The sequence below is a fragment of the Microtus pennsylvanicus genome, chromosome 6 (assembly GCF_037038515.1).
Source record: "Microtus pennsylvanicus isolate mMicPen1 chromosome 6, mMicPen1.hap1, whole genome shotgun sequence".
NCBI classification, from domain to species: domain Eukaryota; kingdom Metazoa; phylum Chordata; class Mammalia; order Rodentia; family Cricetidae; genus Microtus; species Microtus pennsylvanicus.
In genome coordinates this window covers 128098613-128121498 of record NC_134584.1, presented here as the reverse complement: position 1 = coordinate 128121498, position 22886 = coordinate 128098613, and the positions used below count along the sequence as shown (strand labels likewise).

The 22886-nt window shown below is 47.8% G+C and overlaps 1 protein-coding gene across 1 annotated transcript; it reads left to right on the top strand.

Moving 5' to 3' along the window:
* The first annotated feature begins 848 nt into the window (after nt 1-848).
* Fzd8 (frizzled class receptor 8) lies at nt 849-4608 on the top strand. Its single transcript, XM_075977747.1, has one exon. It carries the CDS (start codon nt 1665-1667, stop codon nt 3723-3725), a length of 2061 nt encoding a protein of 686 aa, XP_075833862.1. The 5' UTR covers nt 849-1664; the 3' UTR covers nt 3726-4608.
* Nucleotides 4609-22886: the final 18278 nt, after the last annotated feature.

The following is a 22886-nucleotide window of genomic DNA, read 5'->3' as shown; positions in this document are numbered from 1 at the left end:
CATGTTAAGTTTTTAGATAGGTGGCGTATGGTCTTAAAAGTAGCAAGCAAGCGATGTGGGAATGCAGTGGTAGTTGTCAGTGTGTCTGTCTTATTAGTAAGTTTGTGTTTGAAAGGAGGAACTGGGTCCACGTGCCTCATATATTTATATATATTGTCTCAACCAAAGATCAACCTCCCCAATGACATCTGTTTTGATCACTCCCACTTTCTAAGCAAGGAATTGAGATGCCCCAGCTCACACAGCAATGAACACTTAAGTTCTTTGCACGGAGGCAGGGCTCCTAAACACTCCCTTCACCAAACCTGATCACCTAGCTGCAACAGAAGTCGCACTATTCCCAATTCTCCAAGTCTGAAAAGACCTTGCTATGAGAATTCCAAAAGGGCATCCCTCCCCAAATACCCCAGCTCCGGGTCTGGATCAGCCTTGGAGCCCTCCTTGAGCTTCCAAGGCCCTCCAGAACCAGCGAGTATTGTCCATGGACCGAGACTAGCTGGATCTTAACAGGTTCGGAGAGTCGCGGGAGGTGCAACTCACTATCAAAACACTGTCCCAGTACCCAGGTACAGACTCGGAGAAATGCGACCAAGATCTCTGAAGCACAGAGCTCTGTGGAGACAGTCTACGTAAAAGCTCAATTGGTGCGGTCAGTCCCAAGGTGACTAAACTCTCCACCCGCCCAAAGCCAGAAAACCAGTCGCCAAACTACAGACTTCCTTAAGGAAGGCAGAACCTTGAGAGCGCATAGACTCCGCCCTATCGCCCAGTGATTGGTGATTCCAGAAGGGGGCGGAGATCAAGTACAGGCTGTATAAATATTCATGAGCCGGCCTGGAGGCGCAAGCCGACCGAAGCCGGGAAGTTGGGCGAAGGGAGCAGCTCCTGCGGAGGTGGAGGCGGCTGCTGGCGCGGACCACGGCCCTCAGGTGTCCCCTCCGCCTTTTGCTCTGTTTTTGTTTTTTGGTCTCGCAAGAAGGCACAGCCTGCACACCCTATCCGACTGTGGCCAGAACGCAACGCGGACTTTCGCTGGCGGCAGATGCAGGAGGACCGACTGGGACCGACGCGGGAGTGAGGAGGCGGCGGCGGCCTGATCAGCGGAGGGCCCGGAACTCTGGCTGTGGCGGTGGGGCCTGGGACGGACATGAACCCTCGGGGCTCGGAGAGGGGCCGCTAGGTGTGACCCCAGAGGCGAGCGGCCAGGCACAGCCATCTTGACTGCGGCCCGAAAGGAAACTTGCTGCGCGCCGCCCTCTGAGCCTTCGCTGCTGGGCGCCACGCGAAGTGGCTGGGCGTGCAGGAGGACCTGCGTGAGCTCTGGACGATGAACCCAGGGGCCACCACTTTGCTCCGGGAGGGCTGAGTGCGACCCGGAGGGCGTAGGACAGACCCTGTGGAACTGTGGCGCGCCTGCGGTCACCCTTGCCCCAGGAGAGGCACGGGGGGAGGGCCGGAAGACTTCTGCCTAGGCTTGCGACCCTGCTGCCACAAACGCTGCCCAGAAAGGGCTAGATTGTTGGCAGATTCTCGGCTCCTCAGGGAGAAGCAGCACAAGACCCGCTGGTCGCCTGCTTTCCCTTTCCTCCGATTCCTCTCTGGGTCCTCTAGGGCCCTTCTGCGCGCCGTCTAGAGGAAGAGGACGTGGGGCCGCGGCGCGCAGCATGGAGTGGGGTTACCTGTTGGAAGTGACCTCGCTGCTAGCCGCCTTGGCGCTGCTGCAGCGCTCGAGCGGCGCCGCCGCCGCTTCGGCCAAGGAGCTGGCATGCCAAGAGATCACGGTGCCGCTGTGCAAGGGCATCGGCTACAACTACACCTACATGCCCAACCAGTTCAACCACGACACACAAGATGAGGCGGGCCTGGAAGTGCACCAGTTCTGGCCCCTGGTGGAGATCCAGTGCTCCCCCGACCTCAAGTTCTTTCTGTGCAGCATGTACACGCCCATCTGCCTGGAAGACTACAAGAAGCCTCTGCCGCCTTGCCGCTCGGTGTGCGAACGCGCCAAGGCCGGCTGCGCGCCGCTCATGCGCCAGTACGGCTTCGCTTGGCCTGACCGCATGCGCTGCGATCGGCTGCCGGAGCAGGGCAACCCCGACACTCTGTGCATGGACTACAACCGCACCGACCTCACCACGGCCGCGCCCAGCCCACCGCGCCGCCTGCCGCCGCCGCCGCCCGGCGAGCAGCCGCCCTCAGGCAGCGGCCACGGCCGTCCGCCAGGGGCCAGGCCCCCACACCGCGGCGGCGGCGGCGGCGGCAGGGGCGGCGGGGACACGGCGGCTGTGCCCCCCTCGCGCGGCGGGAAGGCGAGGCCCCCTAGTGGTGGCGCCGCTCCTTGCGAGCCTGGGTGCCAGTGCCGCGCGCCGATGGTGAGCGTGTCGAACGAACGCCACCCGCTCTACAACCGCGTCAAGACGGGTCAGATCGCCAACTGCGCGCTGCCCTGCCACAACCCCTTCTTCAGTCAGGATGAGCGCGCCTTCACCGTCTTCTGGATCGGCCTGTGGTCGGTGCTCTGCTTCGTCTCCACCTTCGCCACAGTCTCCACCTTCCTCATAGATATGGAGCGCTTCAAGTACCCGGAACGGCCCATCATCTTCCTCTCCGCCTGCTACCTCTTCGTATCGGTCGGCTACCTGGTGCGCCTGGTGGCAGGGCACGAGAAAGTGGCCTGCAGCGGTGGCGCTCCGGGTGCGGGAGGAGCTGGGGGTGCTGGCGGCGCCGCTGCTGCTGGCGCGGGGGCGGCGGGAGCGGGGGCGAGCGGCCCGGGCGCGCGCGGCGAGTACGAGGAGCTGGGAGCAGTGGAGCAGCACGTGCGCTATGAGACCACCGGCCCCGCGCTGTGCACGGTGGTCTTCCTCCTTGTTTATTTCTTTGGTATGGCCAGCTCCATCTGGTGGGTAATCCTGTCGCTCACGTGGTTCCTGGCGGCTGGCATGAAGTGGGGCAACGAGGCCATCGCGGGCTACTCACAGTACTTCCACCTGGCCGCGTGGCTAGTGCCCAGCGTCAAGTCCATCGCGGTGTTGGCGCTCAGCTCCGTGGACGGCGACCCGGTGGCGGGCATCTGCTACGTGGGAAACCAGAGCCTCGACAACCTGCGCGGCTTCGTGCTAGCGCCGCTGGTCATCTACCTCTTCATTGGCACCATGTTTCTGTTGGCTGGTTTCGTGTCCCTATTCCGAATCCGCTCGGTCATCAAGCAGCAAGGAGGCCCAACCAAGACGCACAAGCTAGAGAAGCTCATGATCCGCCTGGGCCTCTTCACCGTGCTCTACACGGTGCCCGCCGCCGTCGTTGTCGCCTGCCTTTTCTATGAGCAGCACAACCGTCCTCGCTGGGAGGCCACTCACAACTGCCCATGCCTTAGGGACTTGCAGCCTGACCAGGCGCGCAGGCCGGATTACGCGGTCTTCATGCTCAAGTACTTCATGTGTCTGGTGGTTGGCATCACGTCGGGCGTATGGGTCTGGTCCGGCAAGACTCTGGAGTCCTGGCGCGCGCTGTGCACCCGCTGCTGTTGGGCTAGCAAAGGCGCAGCAGTAGGCGCGGGAGCCGGAGGCAGCGGCCCGGGGGGCGGCGGCCCTGGGCCAGGCGGGGGTGGGGGACCCGGCGGAGGCGGGGGATCTCTCTACAGCGACGTCAGCACCGGCCTGACGTGGCGATCTGGCACTGCCAGCTCCATGTCTTACCCTAAACAGATGCCATTGTCCCAGGTCTGAACCCTGAGCGGACGCCCAGAAGGGGCGGAGAGGGGTGGGGGTTGGGGGAGCCCGAGGGCGGCTTAGGGACCCCAGACAGGCCGGGGTTCCCACCCCTTCACCGTGTTGATTGCTATTAGCATGATAATGAACTCTTAATGGTATCCATTAGCCGCTGGGACTTAAATGACTCCCTTAGAACAAAGTACCTGGCATTGAAGCCTCCCAGACCCAGCCCCTCCCCTCCGACGCTCCGGAGCGCCTCCCCCAGGCAATGGTTTCAGTCTGCTAGGAGAGTTGGAAACCTCCTGGGTACCCTGGCTGAGCCTTGAGGTCAAGCTGCAGACTTCACCCGAGGGACCGCTTCACCCTCAACCCCGCCTGCATAAATTCACTCCTCACACCCTGGAGGAGGGACGACTGCTACCTTGTAGGATTGCACGGTTTGGGTATTCTTAATGACCAGGCAGATGCCTTAAATAAACAAGAGATGTCTTAATTATACACCCCAAGTAAATACGGGTTTCTTACATTAGAGGATGTATTTATATAATTATTTGTTAAATTGTAAAAAAAAAGAAAAGAAAAGAAAAAGTGTAAAATATGTATATATCCAAAGATATACAACGTGTACATTATCTGTAAAAAGTTTAGAGGCTTCCCCTGTAAGAACAAATATAAGTATTCTATTTTGTCAATAAAATGACTTTTGATAAATGATTTAAATACCACCCTGTCCCCCGAGTCTTCTGAACTGTCCCCCTTATGCTTGCTGAGGACATGTGGGAAAATGGACATTTTCTGGCTTGCCCTTCTGTGCACTGACTTTAGGCATGGACACAATTACCTGTTAATCTCTAGTTCTTCAACTGTTAGCAAAGTAAATGTCATTGTTGAATTGAAATCAGAATCGCGTTTTTGCACCTTCCCCCAAAGATGGTGTTTTTCATGGTCTGTCTTTGCTGACCTGTGAGTGACAGCTCACCTTGGCATGTGTTGTGTGAGTGGGTGGACAGTTTGCAAAGGCTGCCATTCCACCCAGCCTGTTTATTTGGCTGGTATAATGTCGCTTAATTTGAAACAGCAGCCCTATGTAAGTGTCTCCAGTCTGTGATTTTTGAAAGTCCTGACCTTTTACAGACCTGGCCACACTCTAAAATTTGGAGGTTAGTATTTGAAGCCACGGGTCACCTCTACTCTGTAAGTCACTTCACAATCTGGTGTAGCAGGGCAGGTGCTAGCTAACAGATTAAACGAATGGGTTAACTTCTTAATAGCGCTCCGTGCTTGTGTGTTCCAAGTGTGCTGCTTTTCCTGGAGAAAAAAGCTATTGTTCCTCTGTCAAGACTAAGCTAATTTATTTGAACAGAAGGCTGTTGAATCAGCAGAAGAATGTGCTGGCAATTGTTGAACTTTTTACCTGTCTGCCCAGTGGCTCCGCACATCATTCCTTTAAGAGGAGCTAAATGAATAGGGTTAATCTGTAGGGAACTTGGTCTTTTGAGTTTGAAAAACTTTGATCTTTTCTCCTCTCCGAATGTGCTGTGTAGTCTGAAGTTTCTTTCCCTGCTGCCTGGCTCCTCTTGGTGCAGACCAATTGGCCACCGCAGAGCCTTACCGCTCGTCCATTAAAGGGATGTGGGACTTTTACTTTAAAAAGGAGAGGGAGAGAGGAGACGAAGACTTGTAACAGTTAGTGAAGACCAGAGGCGCAAGTGCGCACGGCCTTTTCAGCAGCTTTCCAGGGCTTTGTTAGCCAGCCCGCAGGCAGCTAGGCCTGGGTTGTGCATTGTGGAAAAGGCTCTGAATACCCCACAGGTGGTCTGTGCACATAATCCCCCAATTTAAAGCGGTTTCCTTTGCTGGACAATTGCATTACAAAACTCCCTTCTTTTTCACTCCTAATTGAACCAATGAACTATTATAAACTACAAGTTTTTCTTTAAAAAAAAAAATCCTCAGTAAATTCTATTGACTAAATGCTGGTAAATTTTCTGAACTGGACCTTTCAAACCCCTTGCAGGAAATGCTTCTTCAGCAGATATTTTTCAGATAATTTTCTTCTGTAGGCTTTTTTAATTTCTGGAAGATTAGCAATAATTTAAAAGTAATTGGTAAGGTTATATGTTCATATTGAAAAGACAGCCCCAGGTCCCCTATTAACCTGTCAATCAAGATAAACTGGCAGCTACCCTGCTAATAACTGGAGTCCAGCCTTGTGGATGGGGAGGGGCCCTGGGTGCCCTTCTTAGCAGTTTGGTTTTCCTTTAGTGACTAAATTCTGAATGCATAAGAAGAAGACTGCTTATTTTATCGACCTTCACTGAAGAAGTATGGGTGTTTTATTTTTTAATTTTCTATTCCCTTCCGAAGTCACGATTTGTGTTAACTGGATTTTTTTAAATTAGACATGTAATGTAAATACAAGCTTCAGCTGCCATGCCCATCTTATTTTGAAAAATTGGGCACCTTGCCAGCAGTTTTATTCGTTAAATAATTGCTGTTTTGTGGCCTAGGTTCCTAAATGCACTCCCATCTCACTTATTGACTTGGGGGCTGTGTGTGTGTAAACTGGCCATGAACTCTGCAAATTCAGTAATAAGGTCAAAGTTGGGGCCAGGGCTTTATCATCTGTAGAAAGGAAAAGAGCTAAACGTTTTCGGTTAACTTGCTGATTTTTCTGACATAATGGTATTCTTGGTGATGATTTTCAACTGTGACTTTGGGGAGTTGTCATACTTTGAAGCTCTTAGCTCGTTCGTTTTCCATATATACTCATAAAATGCCATAAGTGATAACTTTTACAAGATGGCCGTTAAGTGTGCACAACTTAACAAACTTGTGAATCAAGAAAAAGCACTGCTTCCACTCTAGGGACGTTCTGTGGAAAAGGCCTGCTGTTGTGATCAGCAGACTGACTGCGTTCTGGGCTGGCACTGAAGCCCTGGGCTTTGAAAGCCGATACATGAAACAAAAGTTGTCAACACCCAAATGATACCCAAAGTTGATTGAGAGGGCAGGAAAAGTAAAGGACCCTTCAAGGCCCATGCACATCAGACAAAGGACAGGGTGATTGCTCAGATACCACTGTAAGCTATATAGGCCTGTCCTTAACATTTAAAAAGTGTTAAGACTTATCAACTGAGGGTAGGCAATGTGGTTGTTGTGTGCCCAGAAGATCAAAGTAAATAAAATCTAATGTGATTAACGCCACCAGGAAGCCAAAGCTTGTTGAAGTCACTTGCTGCGGGACTTTTTGGTTTTGCTGTGTAGGAAAGGCCACCTGGGAGTGCTGTAAACAGAGGTGGGAAAGTTAATAGAAAAACAGACGGTGCAGCCTCATTTCTCCCCCTCCTTACTGACTGAGCTGTGGGCACCTGCAACACCTCAACGAATCACACAGAGCCAATTGCAGAACAGGATCAATTTGTGAGAGTCCTGCAAACATTTTGGGGAGGCTCAAAACAAGGGCCAGGAGCCTGTCATTGATTTAAAAGGTTGATGCTGTACTGCCATCTTGTGGTACAACAAGGTTCCAGAAACTGCAGGAGAGAGCAGTTTGATTTCTTGATTGAAAAAGCCATGGTGGAGCTGGGCCAAGTGCTAAGTTGTTCCAGGGCTTGGATAGCATGCACACAGCCCTGGGTTCGATCCCCAGCACTGCATACGATAAATACAGCGGCATATGTCTGTGACCCCATCAGGAGTTCAAAATCATCATCAGCTACAAATAAAGTTTGAAACCAATCTTGGACTAAAGACTCTGAAAAAATAAAATCTTGATAGTGTTGGTTCTATTTCTCGGTGGACCTGCACGCATTTGTACTCTGAATTCTATAGCCATCTTCTTAAGAAAAACACCCCAGACCTATGTCAGGGTAAGGTGCCACAAGAGATCCCTGCCACTCACAATTTTATTAGCCACAATTGAATTAAATTCTTCTGTGTTAACATCCCAAGTATTAAACTCTAAAAATTGCCATTTAAGGAATGGCAATGTAATGCCCCACTTCCATAGCAAAAGGGTACAATTTTCTTGCTTCATGATGTATTGTTTTACAATTTCCTTGGAGAGAGGCAGATCTGCTGGGCCATGGGATGTCCTTCAGAGTTACACAAGGATGCACTCAGTTGTCATCCACCAGGTGTTAGGGAACACACCGAGGAGAGGACCCGCCACTGGAAAAGGAGGCTAGCCATGGGGTGGGGTGAGCAACTGCTTTGGTTTGCTCTGGCTGTCCAGGAAGGAGGACATACGAGTGACCAGGCCTGTGTGACCCACAGAACTCAGTGTCTAGGCCTGATTTCACAGAAGCTGCAGTGGAGGCAACCACTCACACATGTGTCGGTGCATACAAAGTCCTGGGGAGATCTCAGTTATGTTTCTGTTACCCTGATAGAAACATCAGGGGCAAGACAACTCATACAAGAAAGCATTTGATTGGTGACTCACGGTTCCAGATGATTAGAATCCATGACCATCATGGCAGGGAGGATGGCAGCAGGCAAGGCACTAGAGCAGTAGCTGAGAGTTCATATCTGATCTGTAGCCACGAGAGAGAGAGAGAGAGAGAGAGAGAGAGAGAGAGAGAGAGAGAGAGAGAGAGAGAGAGAGAGAGAGAACAGTGTGGGCATTAGGAACCTCAGAACTCACCCCCAATGACTCTTCCAACAGGGCTACACCTCCTAATCTTTCCCAAATAGTTCCACCACTTAAGCACCAAACATTCAAACATATGGGAGCCGTTCTTGTTCAAATTACCACCGGTCTAACATAGTCCTTGCTACAGGTTAACAAAAAGTAATTGCTGCACTTGTAAAAATCACTCTATCCAGAACAGAGCTGGGCCTAGACTGTTTGCCCCTCCCATTTCTGTACCTGTTTCCACTGCCCCACTCTTCTATCGATAGTCCACACCTGTGGGCAACCATAACTGAAGAGTCAGGACTCACAGTACCAGCGTATCTCAGAGTCACACACTTTCCACCTGGTCTCTGAAAGGCTTGACCCTTGGGTCTTTGACTGACGGAGGGTACTCTCTGAGTCCTCACAACTCCTGTTCACAGCCATCCTGTCCTTCCCAATAGAGACCTCACTGGGGAGAAAGGGCAGATACAGAAAAGACTGCCCTAGCCAGTAGAGTCAGAGGCCTTGCAGAGAGTGCCTCAGCGGGCCAGGGGAGGAAGGCAGTGATGATCAGCCCCTTCTCCTTGGTGATAGAGGGTCGGGAGGTGAGGCAGAAGGGCTCTGGAATGCGGGGGAGCCAATGTGCAGGCAACAGCTGGAGCCGGCGACCACACAGCGGTCATAGGCTATCACCGTGGAAGTGCGTTGAGAGGATAGTGGTCCCTGGGAAGGACGGACACTAACCAGGGAAAGATGGGGAGCAAGAGAGCAAAGATAAAGCACCAAGGCCCAGCACAGCTGGGATGAGCATGACCTGAAGAGCTACTGTGCTTGACTTTGCAAGCTCTGGAACGACCGTTATTTGTATTGCTTTATTTAATCCTCCAGAGAATTATACACTAAGTTAGAAAGCCTGTATCTGCAGTTTGGCTCCCATAAAACCTGTTCCTAATTACACCATGCCCCAGCAGCAGTTCCTATTTCTGTTCACTTGTCAGAAGCCCTTGGAGTGTTGTTGTTTTTTTTTTTTAACTCCTGAAGCCAGAGCCCATGGTGGTGGCACATGCCTATAGTCTCCACAGTCAGGAAACTGAATCGGAGCCTAGGATGTTCAAAAGACTAAAAATATGGCTGAGGAACTAACTCAGTTTGTAGATTGTGTGTCTAGCATTCACAAAGGTCTGGGTTTGATGGCAACACGAGTCTATAACCCCAGCACTCAGGAGGGAAAGTCAGGGATCCTTTCTCAAAACAAACAGAAAAAAAAATAGCTTACTGCTGTCCAAGCTGTATCCTAGACCAATAAATTTAGAGATTGATTTTAGGGACCCCATCTGAGAATTAAACATTTTTTTAAACTACTGCTGGCAACTCTGATGAAAATAAATCAATAGATATGATTGAATAAAAAAATATTCATAGTAGAGATTATCAGCTGGTGTGGTGGTATAAGCCTTCAGTCCTAGCACCCAGGAAGTAGAAACAGGAGGATCTGCATGGGTTCAAGGCTGTCCTGGTCTACTTGGTGAATTCCAGGCCAGGTCATGCAGTGAGAACCAATCTCAAGAACAAAACAAGAAAAGGAAAACTAATGGTACTTAGAACAGTAATATTTTCCTGTCACTGAGAAGTAATTCTTTATTTATTAGCATGTATTAACAATATTTGGTTTCATTGTTACATTTCCATACATGTAAATAATACATTTTTATCGTATTTCTTATGCACACACCTTCCTTACCCCTTTTTGTCGCCTACATCTAAGAGGTAAATTTGGGAGAAAACAAGAGTGCCCCCACCTGGTACAAAGGTGGAACTTCGGAATTTCAGGCCTTGCTGTTAGTGTTCACTATGCAGAGCAGGCATGTATTACAGCATTTCACACCTGTAATAAATAAAACAAGGAATTATACACACAGAGCGCACGATTTGTAATTTTGTTAAACTTATGAGTCTATGAATAACATACAATTTTAATATGTTAACTAGAAAATATGTTGTTTAGTAAATGTGTAGTTACTGAAGCCCGTTCCTCTAGAAGTGACCACCAGCGCCGTGCCCCGGGAGTGACATGACTCTCCAGGACCAGGAACAAGCCCAGCAGTGAGTGGGGGGTCGTCACCTCCCTGTCCCATCTAACATGGGGTGTCATCACAGCTCTGTAAAGTGCAGAAATCCACTCTTTCTCTGAGCTCTTCACTGAAGGTCCAGAAAGTGAGGCTTACTTTTACAAGCATTTTACTAACTGCATGGCAAGGCTGCTTTCACTTCTCAACTGCTAAGCTTCCTGCTAGTTCTGTGGGAGGAAGCCGGGCTACAGAAACCCACCAGGGGGTGCAGGATTTTTTGAGACATTGCTCTCTGCTGATGTCCTACATCAGCAGGCTACTGTGACAGCAATTAACTATTTCAAGTCCCTAAAGAGAGGACCTTAGAAATCTCCAACAAGAGACTCTTCATGTTTAATCCGACTACAATAGTCTGGACTTTATTTTTTTTTATTTTTTTAATAGTCTGGACTTTAAATGGTCCCCAAATGCCCACGTGTTAGAGGTCTGGTCTCCACTTTAGCACTGCTAGGAAGTAGCAAACTACTAAAAGGTCTTGAGGCCATTGGGGTGCCCAGTTTGGGGACCATGGGACCTGGTTTGTACTTCTCTTTTCCTTCCCACTACACATGAGTGGTTCTGCTCAGTCACAAGTCTCTACCATGACCCACTGCCTCACCACAGGCCCAGTGCAACAGGAACGTTTGATGACAGATTGACATCTCCGAACTGGGAGCCAAACAAAATTTTCTTTCTATATACTTGTTTGAATCGGGTGCATATTATAGTAAATTAGACTTAGACAGTCACAGGTACAGCAATAATGCTAATCTGATCAGTACATATTGTATGTCACACCATACCCTATAAATATGTTACGGTTATGTGTCAAATAAGAATATTTTAATAAAAATAAGCACCCATTTGTTTTGTCTGTGCATTTGGGTGTAGAGAGTGGAGGACAGCCTTGGAGGCTCTCAGTCCTTTAGGGAATTTTTTTCTTTTTTCTTTTTATTGGAAACAGGGCCTCTCACTAGCCTGAAATTCTTGTCGTAGGTAAATCTGTACAGCAAGCCCAGGGAATCTGAGCAGCTGTGCCCACGTTCCTCCACCTCCCTAGTGCTAGGATTAGAAGTGCCTGGCTTTTACTTGGTTGTTGTGGTTGCTGTCAAAAAGGAACAACATTCTAATTGTTGAATAGCACTTTCTTCTGAATAAAAACTTTCCTTCCAGGAGAGAAGGGAAACTTTCACACATTTGAAGGAACAAATGGGATTCATTCCCAGCAGTATTAAAAAAGGGTAAACAACTGTTTGGGGAGGAGATGCTGACCGCTGAAGAACAGCCTGCAAGCTGTGTGGAGAACCCACGGTGGAGTTTCTGTGATGCCATCATCAAAAAACAAAACAAAACCTTTGTTGAGTCTTTGAAATTTTCACCTCATGCACCCTAATCCAATTTTCTCCCAGTTCCTTTATATCCGTCCCTCACCCCTGCAGTGCGCTCCCCTCAAATTAAAGACAAAATAAACTGAGCAAAAGACCTACGTTGATCTTCCATCTTTCCAGCACCTCTTCATTCTTCCCAGTGGTATTGGGAGCTGCCGTCTGTCTCACAGTCTACCCTTTTGTCCAATTAGCCCCACCCACAAATGTTCATTGCACTGAGTCACCGGTCCGGTTCAAGGCCTCTGGCTTCTGGTCCATCACCACCACTGGGCCCTCGTGGAAACTCTTCTCAGATGTCCCGTTGTTGCCCAGAGTCATGGAGATCCTGCCCTTATTGTTCCACAGGACCAGTTCCTGCAAGCACTTTAGCAGGTCATAGATGGGGCAGAGGTTACGGCCCAAGATGAGTCTTGATGGTAGCTGAGCTGGTCGGACTGGGCCATTGGGACCACCCCCTCAGGTGAGAGGCAGAGTCAACTCTTCTAGGCCGATGCCATTGGGGCCTGTGAGGGGTGAGGCCATCTCTTCAGAGTTCTGGGCTCAGCTCTCCCGTGTGTGGGGGGTGTTGCCAGCTCTTCTGCTGGAGTGTCCAGCTAGGGGCGGGGCCGGCTATCCTGGTGCCAGTGAGGAACAGGGCTGGCTCAGCACAGCCTTGGGATTTCAACACACATGGTTCCTATGACGATGGTCCCCTCTCCCCGTGGTAACATGAGCCATGGACATCAGCCCAAAGCCACGGACCCAGACAAGGCCTACAGCAGCAGCCCAGGCCTGGCACTGTATGACTGTGCAGGCCACCTGAATTGGCACGGCCCCGTGGCATCAAGGCCCTTGGACACCAATATGGCCACACGAGGCATCCCAGACCCCTGGCATCAGCTTCAATGATATCAGGAGACACGGACATCATCAACACAGACCTTGGCTGTGGTAGAGCCATGAATGCAAACATGACCATAGGCAGCAGTCCTGGCCCAGATGATACCATCGCCCCAGTGGCATCATAGCCCTCAGACACCAACATGGCCACAGGATGCAGCCTAGACCCTGGACATCCATGTGGCCTTTGGGGACACCATGGTGTAGTAATATGGAGCGGCGGCTGGGCTGCGTCCCCAATACCCCAGCCGCCCGGCTCCGGCTAGCTTATGGCCCGAAATAATTACACGGACACTGTATTCTTTTAAACACTGCTCTGGCCCATTTCTAATCATCTGTGTAGCGCCCCTAGGTGCGCTTACCGGGAAGATTCTAGCCTAAGTCCATCCTGGGTCGGAGCTGGGGCATGGTGTGCGTCTTCCCTGGAGCAGGTAGCATGGCGTCTCTCCTGCGTCTGCTCCGGAGAGGAGAGCTGTGGAGTCTGACCTCACTTCCTCTTCCTCCCAGCCTTCCCTTCTGTTTACTCCACCCACCTAAGGGTGGGGCTATCAAATGGGCCTAGCAGTTTCTTTATTGCTTAAACAATGAAATCAACAGATTGATATATGACACTCCCACATCACTTCCCCTTTTTCTGTTTAAACAAAAAAAGGAAGGCTTTAACTTTAACATAGCAAAATTACATATAACAAAACAGTTATCAAGTAAAAGTTACATCAGAAACATTTATACATATAACAAAATTGACCTTAAATCTCTATCAATAAAGCAAAATCTATACTAATGCAAATTATTCATGTCTATATCATATCCCCCTTTAAATGTAAAAGAACATTTATAAACAATATTTTGGGAACATGGGCGCAGTTTTTTCTCTCCAAACTGCTTCCTGCTGAATGGGGGCGTCGTTAATTAGGTCTTTCATGGTATAACCTGTGTGCCAGGTTCATCTCAGTTGGCAGTTGAGCGAAGCAATTTTCTGAAGATATTCACAGCAACCCTTCAGGAGGACATGGTCCATCATACCAAATCGGAATAGAAGAAATGAACAGGGTCTCATCCTCTGTGAAAACAAAAGAAGACTCTCTCCAAAGCATCATATCCTTAGACCCAAATTCTGAAATCGTAATACCCTTATATCCATTCTGGTTTAGCTTGGCAGCCCATGTAATGAAATGTCTCTCTGTACTTAGCTCCTTCACAGTCAAAAATTTTAAAGAAAACACAATGTACATAATCCAGACTCTTTGTGAATTTTTCATTTTTACGCGGCTTAGTTTTACTCTATCACTTTACTTTATTCTGTCTCTTTAAAGACTTTACTTTTACTTTTTTCTTTTTAAACCATTAACTTTATTCTCTATATTCTTTTTCTTCTCTCTCTCAAGCCTACGTACATTCATCCAACAGTATGGTCCTTTATGTCTGAATCTGTTTTATTGTGAATCTGCAATTTTTTACTATCCAGGAGCACTTTTGATTTGCGCCTTTAAATCACTAGGCACTTAAGAATCTAAGCTGTGACATTCCTACGTTAACTTTTTGCTTTTTGAGCGCATATCTGAAAACCAGGCTGTCTTTGAACTCTCAGAGATCCGCCTGTCTCTGCCTTCCAGGCATTGGGATTAAAGGCGTGTGCTACCACACCTTGAAGTCACAGAGGCCTATCTCCCTGTGCCTCCCAAGTGTTGGGATTAAAGGTGTGTACACACAACAACTCTCTTCCTTTTCTTTTTTACTTTAAGAACTTTAACTTTTAGCTTGCGTATATTTTTAACACACAGTAAATCATTTAAAATTTTTCTTTGTCTTTGACGCTCTCTTTACTGTATCTCTCTCTGTTTTTCTGACCACATGAGTCTTTAATTTACCAAGCAATATCAGTAGGACTAAAGGCGTGGCTTTGACAGCTGGATCCTTAGCTTTCCAGCCTCATGGCATTTCAAGGTCCCTGCCAGCCAGCGAGCTACAACAGACAATACTCAAGTCCTCTCTCGGTAGCCGGCCCTCCTGCCTCAAACAGTCAGAGTTTGCCCTGGCAGGATGGCCCAGAAAGCCGGCATTTTTAAATGGCGCAGCTTTTTTCCTGCTACGGCTGAAAACCGAAAAGCATGCGTTCGGCTTTTCGTCAACACCGTTTAAGTGTTTCGTGGCAGGACCTCTTAATGAGCTGCAGGCTTTGCAGCTAAAGCTGAGTCAGGAAGCCTCTTGGGGCTACCAGGTAGGAGCGGCACTCAGCACTTTAATTCTGAGACTGAGCGTGCAGCACAGAAATTCTTTTCATCCAAGTTACATCCAAATCTGACACGCAGAGCACTGCGCAGTCTGAAAACACGTCCCTGAATGGCGGCAGGAATCCGCCATGCTCTTCCGCCTGCCTAAGCCTGATTCTGCCTTCTGCCCAGGAGAAGGCGGGGAGCTCAGAGACATTGTCACGGTCTCAGAGCACTCTCCTTCCGATCCCAAGCGGGAACACAAACATAAAGCCAGAGTTTGCACTGGTGGCACAGCCCCGGGAAGCCACACTTTAAAATAACGCAGCTTTTTTTCTGCTGCTGTTGCTGAATCAGGAAATCTCTCTACGGCACGCCACGAACAAACAGCAAAAATCTGTGTTAAATGCTCTCTCCATTATTTTTAAGCTTTCTCAGGTTTTTTTAAGTGGGTTTAGTTAGCCACACGTCTGGGCGTCATTTGTTGTAAAAAGGGCCGGCGGCAGGACTGCGTCCCCAAACACCCCAGCCGCCTCCCCTGCCCGGCTAGCTTATGCCCCAAAATAATTACACGGACACTGTATTCTTTTAAACACTGCTCTGGCCCATTTCTAATCATCTGTGTAGCGCCCCTAGGTGCGCTTACCGGGAAGATTCTAGCCTAAGTCCATCCTGGGTCGGAGCTGGGGCATGGTGTGCGTCTTCCCTGGAGCAGGTAGCATGGCGTCTCTCCTGCGTCTGCTCCGGAGAGGAGAGCTGTGGAGTCTGACCTCACTTCCTCTTCCTCCCAGCCTTCCCTTCTGTTTACTCCACCCACCTAAGGGTGGGGCTATCAAATGGGCCTAGCAGTTTCTTTATTGCTTAAACAATGAAATCAACAGATTGATATATGACACTCCCACATCACCATGGGCCACGGACATCACAGCCCATGCTCCCTTTAATAACCTCAATAAAAATTCAAGGTTTCCCAAGCTAAACTTTGGCACAGCTGTTCTTTGTTTTCCCTGGGTTCCTTTTCTGGGTCAGTAGATCCTACATGTTGCTTCTCTCCAGGAAAAGGCTGTCACTCAACAAATTTCTGAAAAATTCTTCTCAAATATCATTTTCACTGAATTGATTTTAATAATCTTCAGTAAACTGCAGAAAGGCTGGGGAATTGGGGGAGCTGGTGTGTAGATTCTGGGCCCCTCTGTCTGTTGTCTAGTCTGTCTCCTCCATTTCCCCCCTGAAGGATAAGTAGTTCTTGCTTTGCAGGGCAGCTGCAGGAACTGAATTCTAGGACAAATGAAACCTGAAGAACAATGCCTTCTTGAAACTCCTAATTGCCATCCTAAAGAACTCTCTGCCTGCTGATAAATTGCCAAGTCCAGCACTCCCAGTATGCTCAAGGCCTTGGGTTCAGTGTCCACCTCCCGCCACCCCCCACAAAAAAAAACAGCAACAAAATTAAACTAAAATGGTAGTGCCCCAGGAGGTAGAAACAGAAGGACTGAGGGTTGAAGGCCAGCCTGGGTAATTACTAAGTTCTGCTTAAGCTGGGGTGGCAGAGGTGGCAAGGCAGGAACAGTGATGGTGCCACCCTGTAATTCCAGAGTATAGGCAGTTGCAAGAGGAGGATGGAGAATTAAAAGCTATTCTGGGTTCCATAGTGAAGCCGGTCTGGGTTTCAGGAGACACCGTCTCAAAACAAGTAAACAAACACTAACAAAAACCCCACTTGCTGCAAAGATACGTCCACCCTGTTTGTTTGTTGTTTCTTTTTTGCCACAGAGTCTTACTATGTAGCCCTAGGAGTTCTGGAACTGGCGTTTCAGCCTCTGCCTGGGATAAAGACGTGAACCACCACATCTGGCTGCTTTACTGTTATTGTATTTTTTAAGTATAAGATAAATTTTTACATCTTAACATCCCTGCTTCTTTTGTGCAGCAGGAGCTCCCTGCTTAGCCCAGGCTACCCTTGCGCTCTGGTGGGCTTGCCCTTCACCACAGCGAGGGCGTGGCAGGTGTGCACCATCACACTTCCTCAGGGCTACTTTTAAGAGATAAGTTCTGTGATATTCACATTTTTGACGATGGGCTCAATGAACAACTTCTTCTTACAAAATGAGACGCTGAGGACACTGGTCGATTGGAAACCACTGGCCCCTTACACACCAAGCCCCAGGACAACCCTCGAGACCACTAAAAAAGAAGGAACAAAAACTTAGATAAAGCAAGCTTTCTTAAAACGCAGAGAGTTACAGAAAAATGCTGCAGCCATATCCTGGGCTTGATACTCCCCATGCCAGAAAATTCTCCAAACCTCATGCAGGTAAATTGAATCTTATATGAAGGAAATGGCTTAGTTGAAGTAGGTTTAAAATGACTCACATACTCTTAAGATCAATGGGTGTTTATTCTGCATTGTGAGTTTTTAAGAGGTGGGACCTTGTGGGAAAACCCTACACTATTGAAGACACCATCTCAAAAGGGATTACAGGGCATTGACCTTCGGCTCCCCATGTTGACTGAAGAGCCGTAGTGCAGGCCTACACAGATGTTTCCAAGTTCATAAAGTCAGGGTGCAGCTGAAGTTCATCAGAACCCTACCGTAAAGCACTCATTAGCTCTGGTGAGAAGACTCAAGGCAGCAACCAAAGGTTCAAATCCCAGCTGGATTGTCGGCTACTTCCCTCATAAGATCAAGGCTTTCCCAGAGACTACAGGACAATGTTGCTGCATCCTCTGCCTTGCCTGTTCCACCACATACATGCATTTGGGCCTACTTTCACTGCAACCTCCCCCACCACCATCAGATAGGGGTGACCACTGCACTTGGAGTGAGAACCAGTTTGAGAAGTGAATGAAGCACATCCCTGGTGTCCCTCCAGCTCTCCTCCTGTGCCCTTCCTTCGTGTGACCTCTACCTTCTGCATCTTCTCTCAGATATTATGCTCTCTCTATGTTTGTTTGTTTACTCTGTCTTGCTTTGCTTTTTGGACACAGGGTTGTCTGTTTCCCAGGCTGGCTTTGAAACCACTGTATAGCAAACAATGACCTTGAATATTTTAGGGGAAATGATGGTTCATGAGTCTATGTATATGTGTGCATGTATGCAAGTGGAGGCCAGAAGTCAACGGTGGGAATCTTGCTCAATCACATTCTTTTGTTTGAGATAGGTTATACTTGCTGCCTCCGAAGCCCCAGGAATCTTTCTGTCACCTTCATGGTGTCAGAATTATAGGCTCATACTGTCACACCTAGTCCTTATGACTCTGAACTTTGGATCTTTCTTCCTCTACCTCCCACATGCTAGAATTACAGAATGCACCCATATGCCCACAAGGGCAATCTCTTGTCTTGTCCAATGAACTCCTTCCTATGAAACTAGAATGTTCAGTTTCCCACTATCCCCTAATTTCTCAGTTCCAAGTCCCCCATCGTATTGTTGACTGAAATCAATCTATTAAATTTCCAGATGGACTATATGTAGTAATATGGGCGGCGGGGCTGCGTCCCCAGCACCCCAGCCACCTGCATGGCTAGCTTATGCCCGAAATAACAACACACAAACTGTATTCATTTAATCACTGCTTGGCCCATTTCTATCTAGCCTCTTCTAGGCTAACTCTCGGACCTGGACTAGCCCATTTCTTATCATCTGTGTAGCACCAGTCTTACCGGGAAGATTCTAGCCTATGTCTATCCTGGTTCGGAGCTTCATCGCGTGCATCTTCCCGGGAGCGGGGAGCATGGCGTCTCTCTGAGGCGTCTGCTCCCGAGAGGAGAGCTGTGGAGTCTGAGCTCACTTTCTCTTCCTCCCAGCGTTCTGTTCTGTTTACTCCACCTACCTATGTTCTAACCAATAAAATGGGCCAAGGCAGTTCCTTTATTAGCCAATGACCTTCCTCCATCATTTCCCCTTTTTCTGTTTAAACAAAAAAAAGGAAGGCTTTAACTTTAACATAGCAAAATTACATATAACAAAACAGTTATCAAGTAAAAATTACAATAATCTTTATCATAACTAAGGAAAACTATAACTATAACTAACTATTCTTAACTCCATCAAAGACTCCAGAAAGATACAATATTACCTAAGCAAACAAGAAAAAAGCAACTTTCAAACTCTAGAAATGACAGAGACATCTCGCTGCCTGGACAGTCACCCAAAGTTCCTCTGTACCATTGGGGCATCCATCTTCAGCCTTCAGGCCCATGGTATCCAGCAGACATTTCCATAAAGCAGGAAAATTCAAAGTCAGTTCAGTCACTATCTGTTGTGTCCTGCAGAATGTCTCACAAACTCTTTCATGAATCAGGAACCCTGAAAGATCATCTCACCTTAGGCAAGTTCAGGAGTCCTCTCTCTGTGGGTTCTCTGTGTCCAGTTTATGCAATAGTCCAGGCAAGAGCAGTTTCTTGCCCAAATGGCTATCAAACTCCATAAGGTGCCTCTTCGATGCCCATCTTCCTCTTGAAGTACATTGTGCTGCCAGGAGCAGAGTGTCTCATTGTCATGAAAAGCCCTCAGTTATTAAAACATTTAAAATGCCATATTCTATAATCTTTGAAAAATATGAAGAATGCCTATCTAAAATATATCTACGCACATCTAGAAAATATTAACTAACATGACTACAAACTTGACGATTATTTATGATTATCCATCAACAACCTATATTTCCTAATTATACATTACATTTTAATAATGAAATACACAATCACAATATCTTAATCAATAGCAGAAATATGCATATACATATAACAAAATTGACCTTAAGTCTCTATCAATAAAGCAAAATCTACACTAATGCAAATTATTCATACCTATATCATATCCCCCTTTAAATGTAAAAGAACATTTATAAACCATATTTGGGAACATGGGCGCAGTTTTTTCTCTCCAAACTGCTTCCTGCTGAATGGGGGCATCGTTAATTAGGTCTTTCATGGTATAACCTGTGTGCTAGTTTCATCTCAGTTGGCAGTTGAGCGAAGCAATTTTCTGAAGGTGTTCACACCAACCCTTCAGGAGGGCGTGGTCCATCATACCAAATCGGAATAGAAGAAATGAACAGGGTCTCATCCTCTGTGAAAACAAAATAAGAAACTCCTTTCCAAAGCATCATGTCCTTAGATCCAAATTTCAAATTCAAGGCATTTTCAAAATATCTATGTTGGATTAGTTCAGCAGCATTTATAAATAAATATCTTTTAGCAGCTGTTGCTCCTTCCTCAGCATTCAAACAATTCAAAGAGAACATAATAGCATACAGTATCAAGATTCTCTGTGTATTTTCCATCTTTGTGCGTTTTATTTTAACCTCTATTTTGTTTATTTTTATTTTTTGCTTTTTGAGACAGGTTCTCTGTATCTTTGACCTGGAATAACTCTGTGGACCAGGCTGTCCTCGAACTCTCAGAGATCCGCCTGTCTCTGCCTCCCAGGCATTGGGATTAAAGGTGTACCCTACTACACCTTGAACTCACAGAGATCTGTTTGTCTCTGCCTTCTAGGCACTGGGATTAAAGGCGTGTGCTACCACACCTTGAAGTCACAGAGGTCAATCTCCCTCTGCCTTCCAAGTGTTGGGATTAAAGGTGTGTACTACCACACACAATAACTCTCTTCCTTTTTTTTACTTTAAGAACTTCAACTTTTAGCTTGCATATATTTTTAACACACAGTAAACCATTTAGAAATTTTCTTTGTCTTTGAATCTCTCTTTACTGTATATCTCTCTTTTTCTGACCACAAGAGCCTTTAAATTACTGGGCAATATGGGTGTGATTAAAGCCGTGGCTTTTGCCAGCTAGATCCAGTCCATTCCTTAGCTTTCCAGCCTCATGGCAGATATACAGGCTGCAGCCATGTTTATGGCCACAACTCTATGGCATTTCAAGGTCCCTGCCAGCCAGCGAGATACAACAGACAACACTCAAGTCCTCTCTCAGTAGCCGGCCCTCCTGCCTCAAACAGTCAGAGTTTGCCTTGGCAGGACGGCCCAGAGAGCTGGCATTTTAAAACAACACAGGTTTTTTTCCTGCTGCTGAGTCAGGAAAATTTCAAAATGGAGGACTACCATTTTGTGCTAGCTCTGGGGCCGCCAGGTAGGAGCAGCACTCAGCACTTTAATTCTGGGACTGAGCATGAAGCACAGAAATTCTTTTCATCCACCTTACATCCAAATCTGACACGCAGAGCACTGCGCAGTCTGAAAACACGTCTCCGTCAGGAATCCGCCATGCTCTCCCGCCTGCCTAAGCCTGATTCGGCCGGCTGCCCAGGTTCAGGCGGGGAGCGCTGAGCCATCAGCACGTCTCAGAACACTCTCCTTCTGATCCCAAGTGGGAACATAAACATCCAGTCCCATAAAATCCATTGAAATGTTTTAAAGCCAGAGTTCACGCTGGCAGCACAACCCCAAGAAGCTGCGCTTTAAAATGACACAGCGTTTTTTCTGCTGCTGTTGCCGAATCAGGAAATCTCTCTACAGCAAGCCACCAACAAACAGCAAAAATCTGTGTTAAACTCTCTCTCCCTTATTTTTAAGCCTTCTCAGGTTTTTAAAGTGGGTTTAGTCCATCACGTCGGGCGCCCTGGGACTTAGCCCACTTCAGTTTCCTGACTGCTCGTGGCATATGGAGAGCTAGCTTCATGGGAAGGAACAGAAGTAGACTTCTGTGCAGAGCCAATGTCCCATAAATGCTGCTTTGTTAACTTGACTTCACAGATTTCAAAGTCTTGTTTGCTAGCCTACTGAGGAGTGTGTGTGTGTGTGTGTGTGTGTGTGTGTGTGTGTGTCTGTGTCTGTGTGTGTGTGTGTCTGTGTTAAGAAGTAGCTCTGCCTGAGACCTGCCCAGTGGCACACAGATGACCCACCAGGGCCTTTCAGCCGAAGACGCAGATGGTAACCAGAGATGTGACGGGGCACATTCCGACCCCCCTGGGGGAAGAAAGAGATCGTTTCTACTAAAATCCGGGTTTTATTCAGTGTTTGGATCAAAGATATGTCCTCCTGCACACCGGACAAGTGGCACTGAGGTATACCCAATTGACGTTTGACTTTAATTTTCTCAATTCTCTATAAAATGATTTTCACCTAGGTTCAACTTATAAGGCTATGAAATCCTAGCATCTCATCTCTCTCTGGGACCAACAATAGAGCTGGAGATCAAGTTTAAACTTCTCCAAGAAAGGGATTGTTGTATGGATGTTGGGAGCAAGAAAATTACGAATACATACACAGGCACACACACAGACACACTCTCACACACATGTACACACACACACTTGAAATTCAAAGAGGAGGGTGCCTGGCATCTACTTCATTCCTAGAGAAACAAACTTATGCCCCACACAGCCAGCAAGAGTCACCAGAGCCCTTCAAAGCCAGTCCTGGAGTGGGCATGGAGTGAGAGCCCCGGGATTTGCACCGGAGTCCTGCAGTCCTCCCTTCCTTGCCATAACGTGCCACTTTTCTCATCTTTCCTGGAACTGAATCCCAGGAAATTTGAGGGAAGTTCCCAGTGTCGATTGCTGCATCTGAGAGCAGGTTACTTACTAAGTGCATAAGTACAAGCTTCCTTGGCTACCCACAGACTGCTTGATAATCCTGTTGATCCTTATAGGATCTCTTTTGCTTTTGTCTCCACAGGCATCCAGCACTACTTGTTGCTATAATAAAATACCAGAGATAACAAATACTGTGCTAGTCTGACAATCTGAGTTCAATCTCTGAAATACACGGTAGAAAAAGAGTCCATCCTCCAACCTCCACAAACACATGATCTCTCTCTTTCTCTCTCTCTCCCTCCCTCCCTCCCTCCCTCCCTCTCTCTCTCTCTCCCTCTCCCCCCCCTCTCTCACACACACACCATGTACATAATAATAAATAAGAATCTTTTTTGTTTTCAAGACAGAGTTTCTCTGTATAACAGCTCTGGTTGTCCTCTAACTCACTTTATAGACCAGGCTGGCC

Bases quoted from the DNA above. Each gene is read 5' to 3' on its own strand.
- Fzd8 (XM_075977747.1), top strand. From the start codon at position 1,665: ATGGAGTGGGGTTACCTGTTGGAAGTGACCTCGCTGCTAGCCGCCTTG.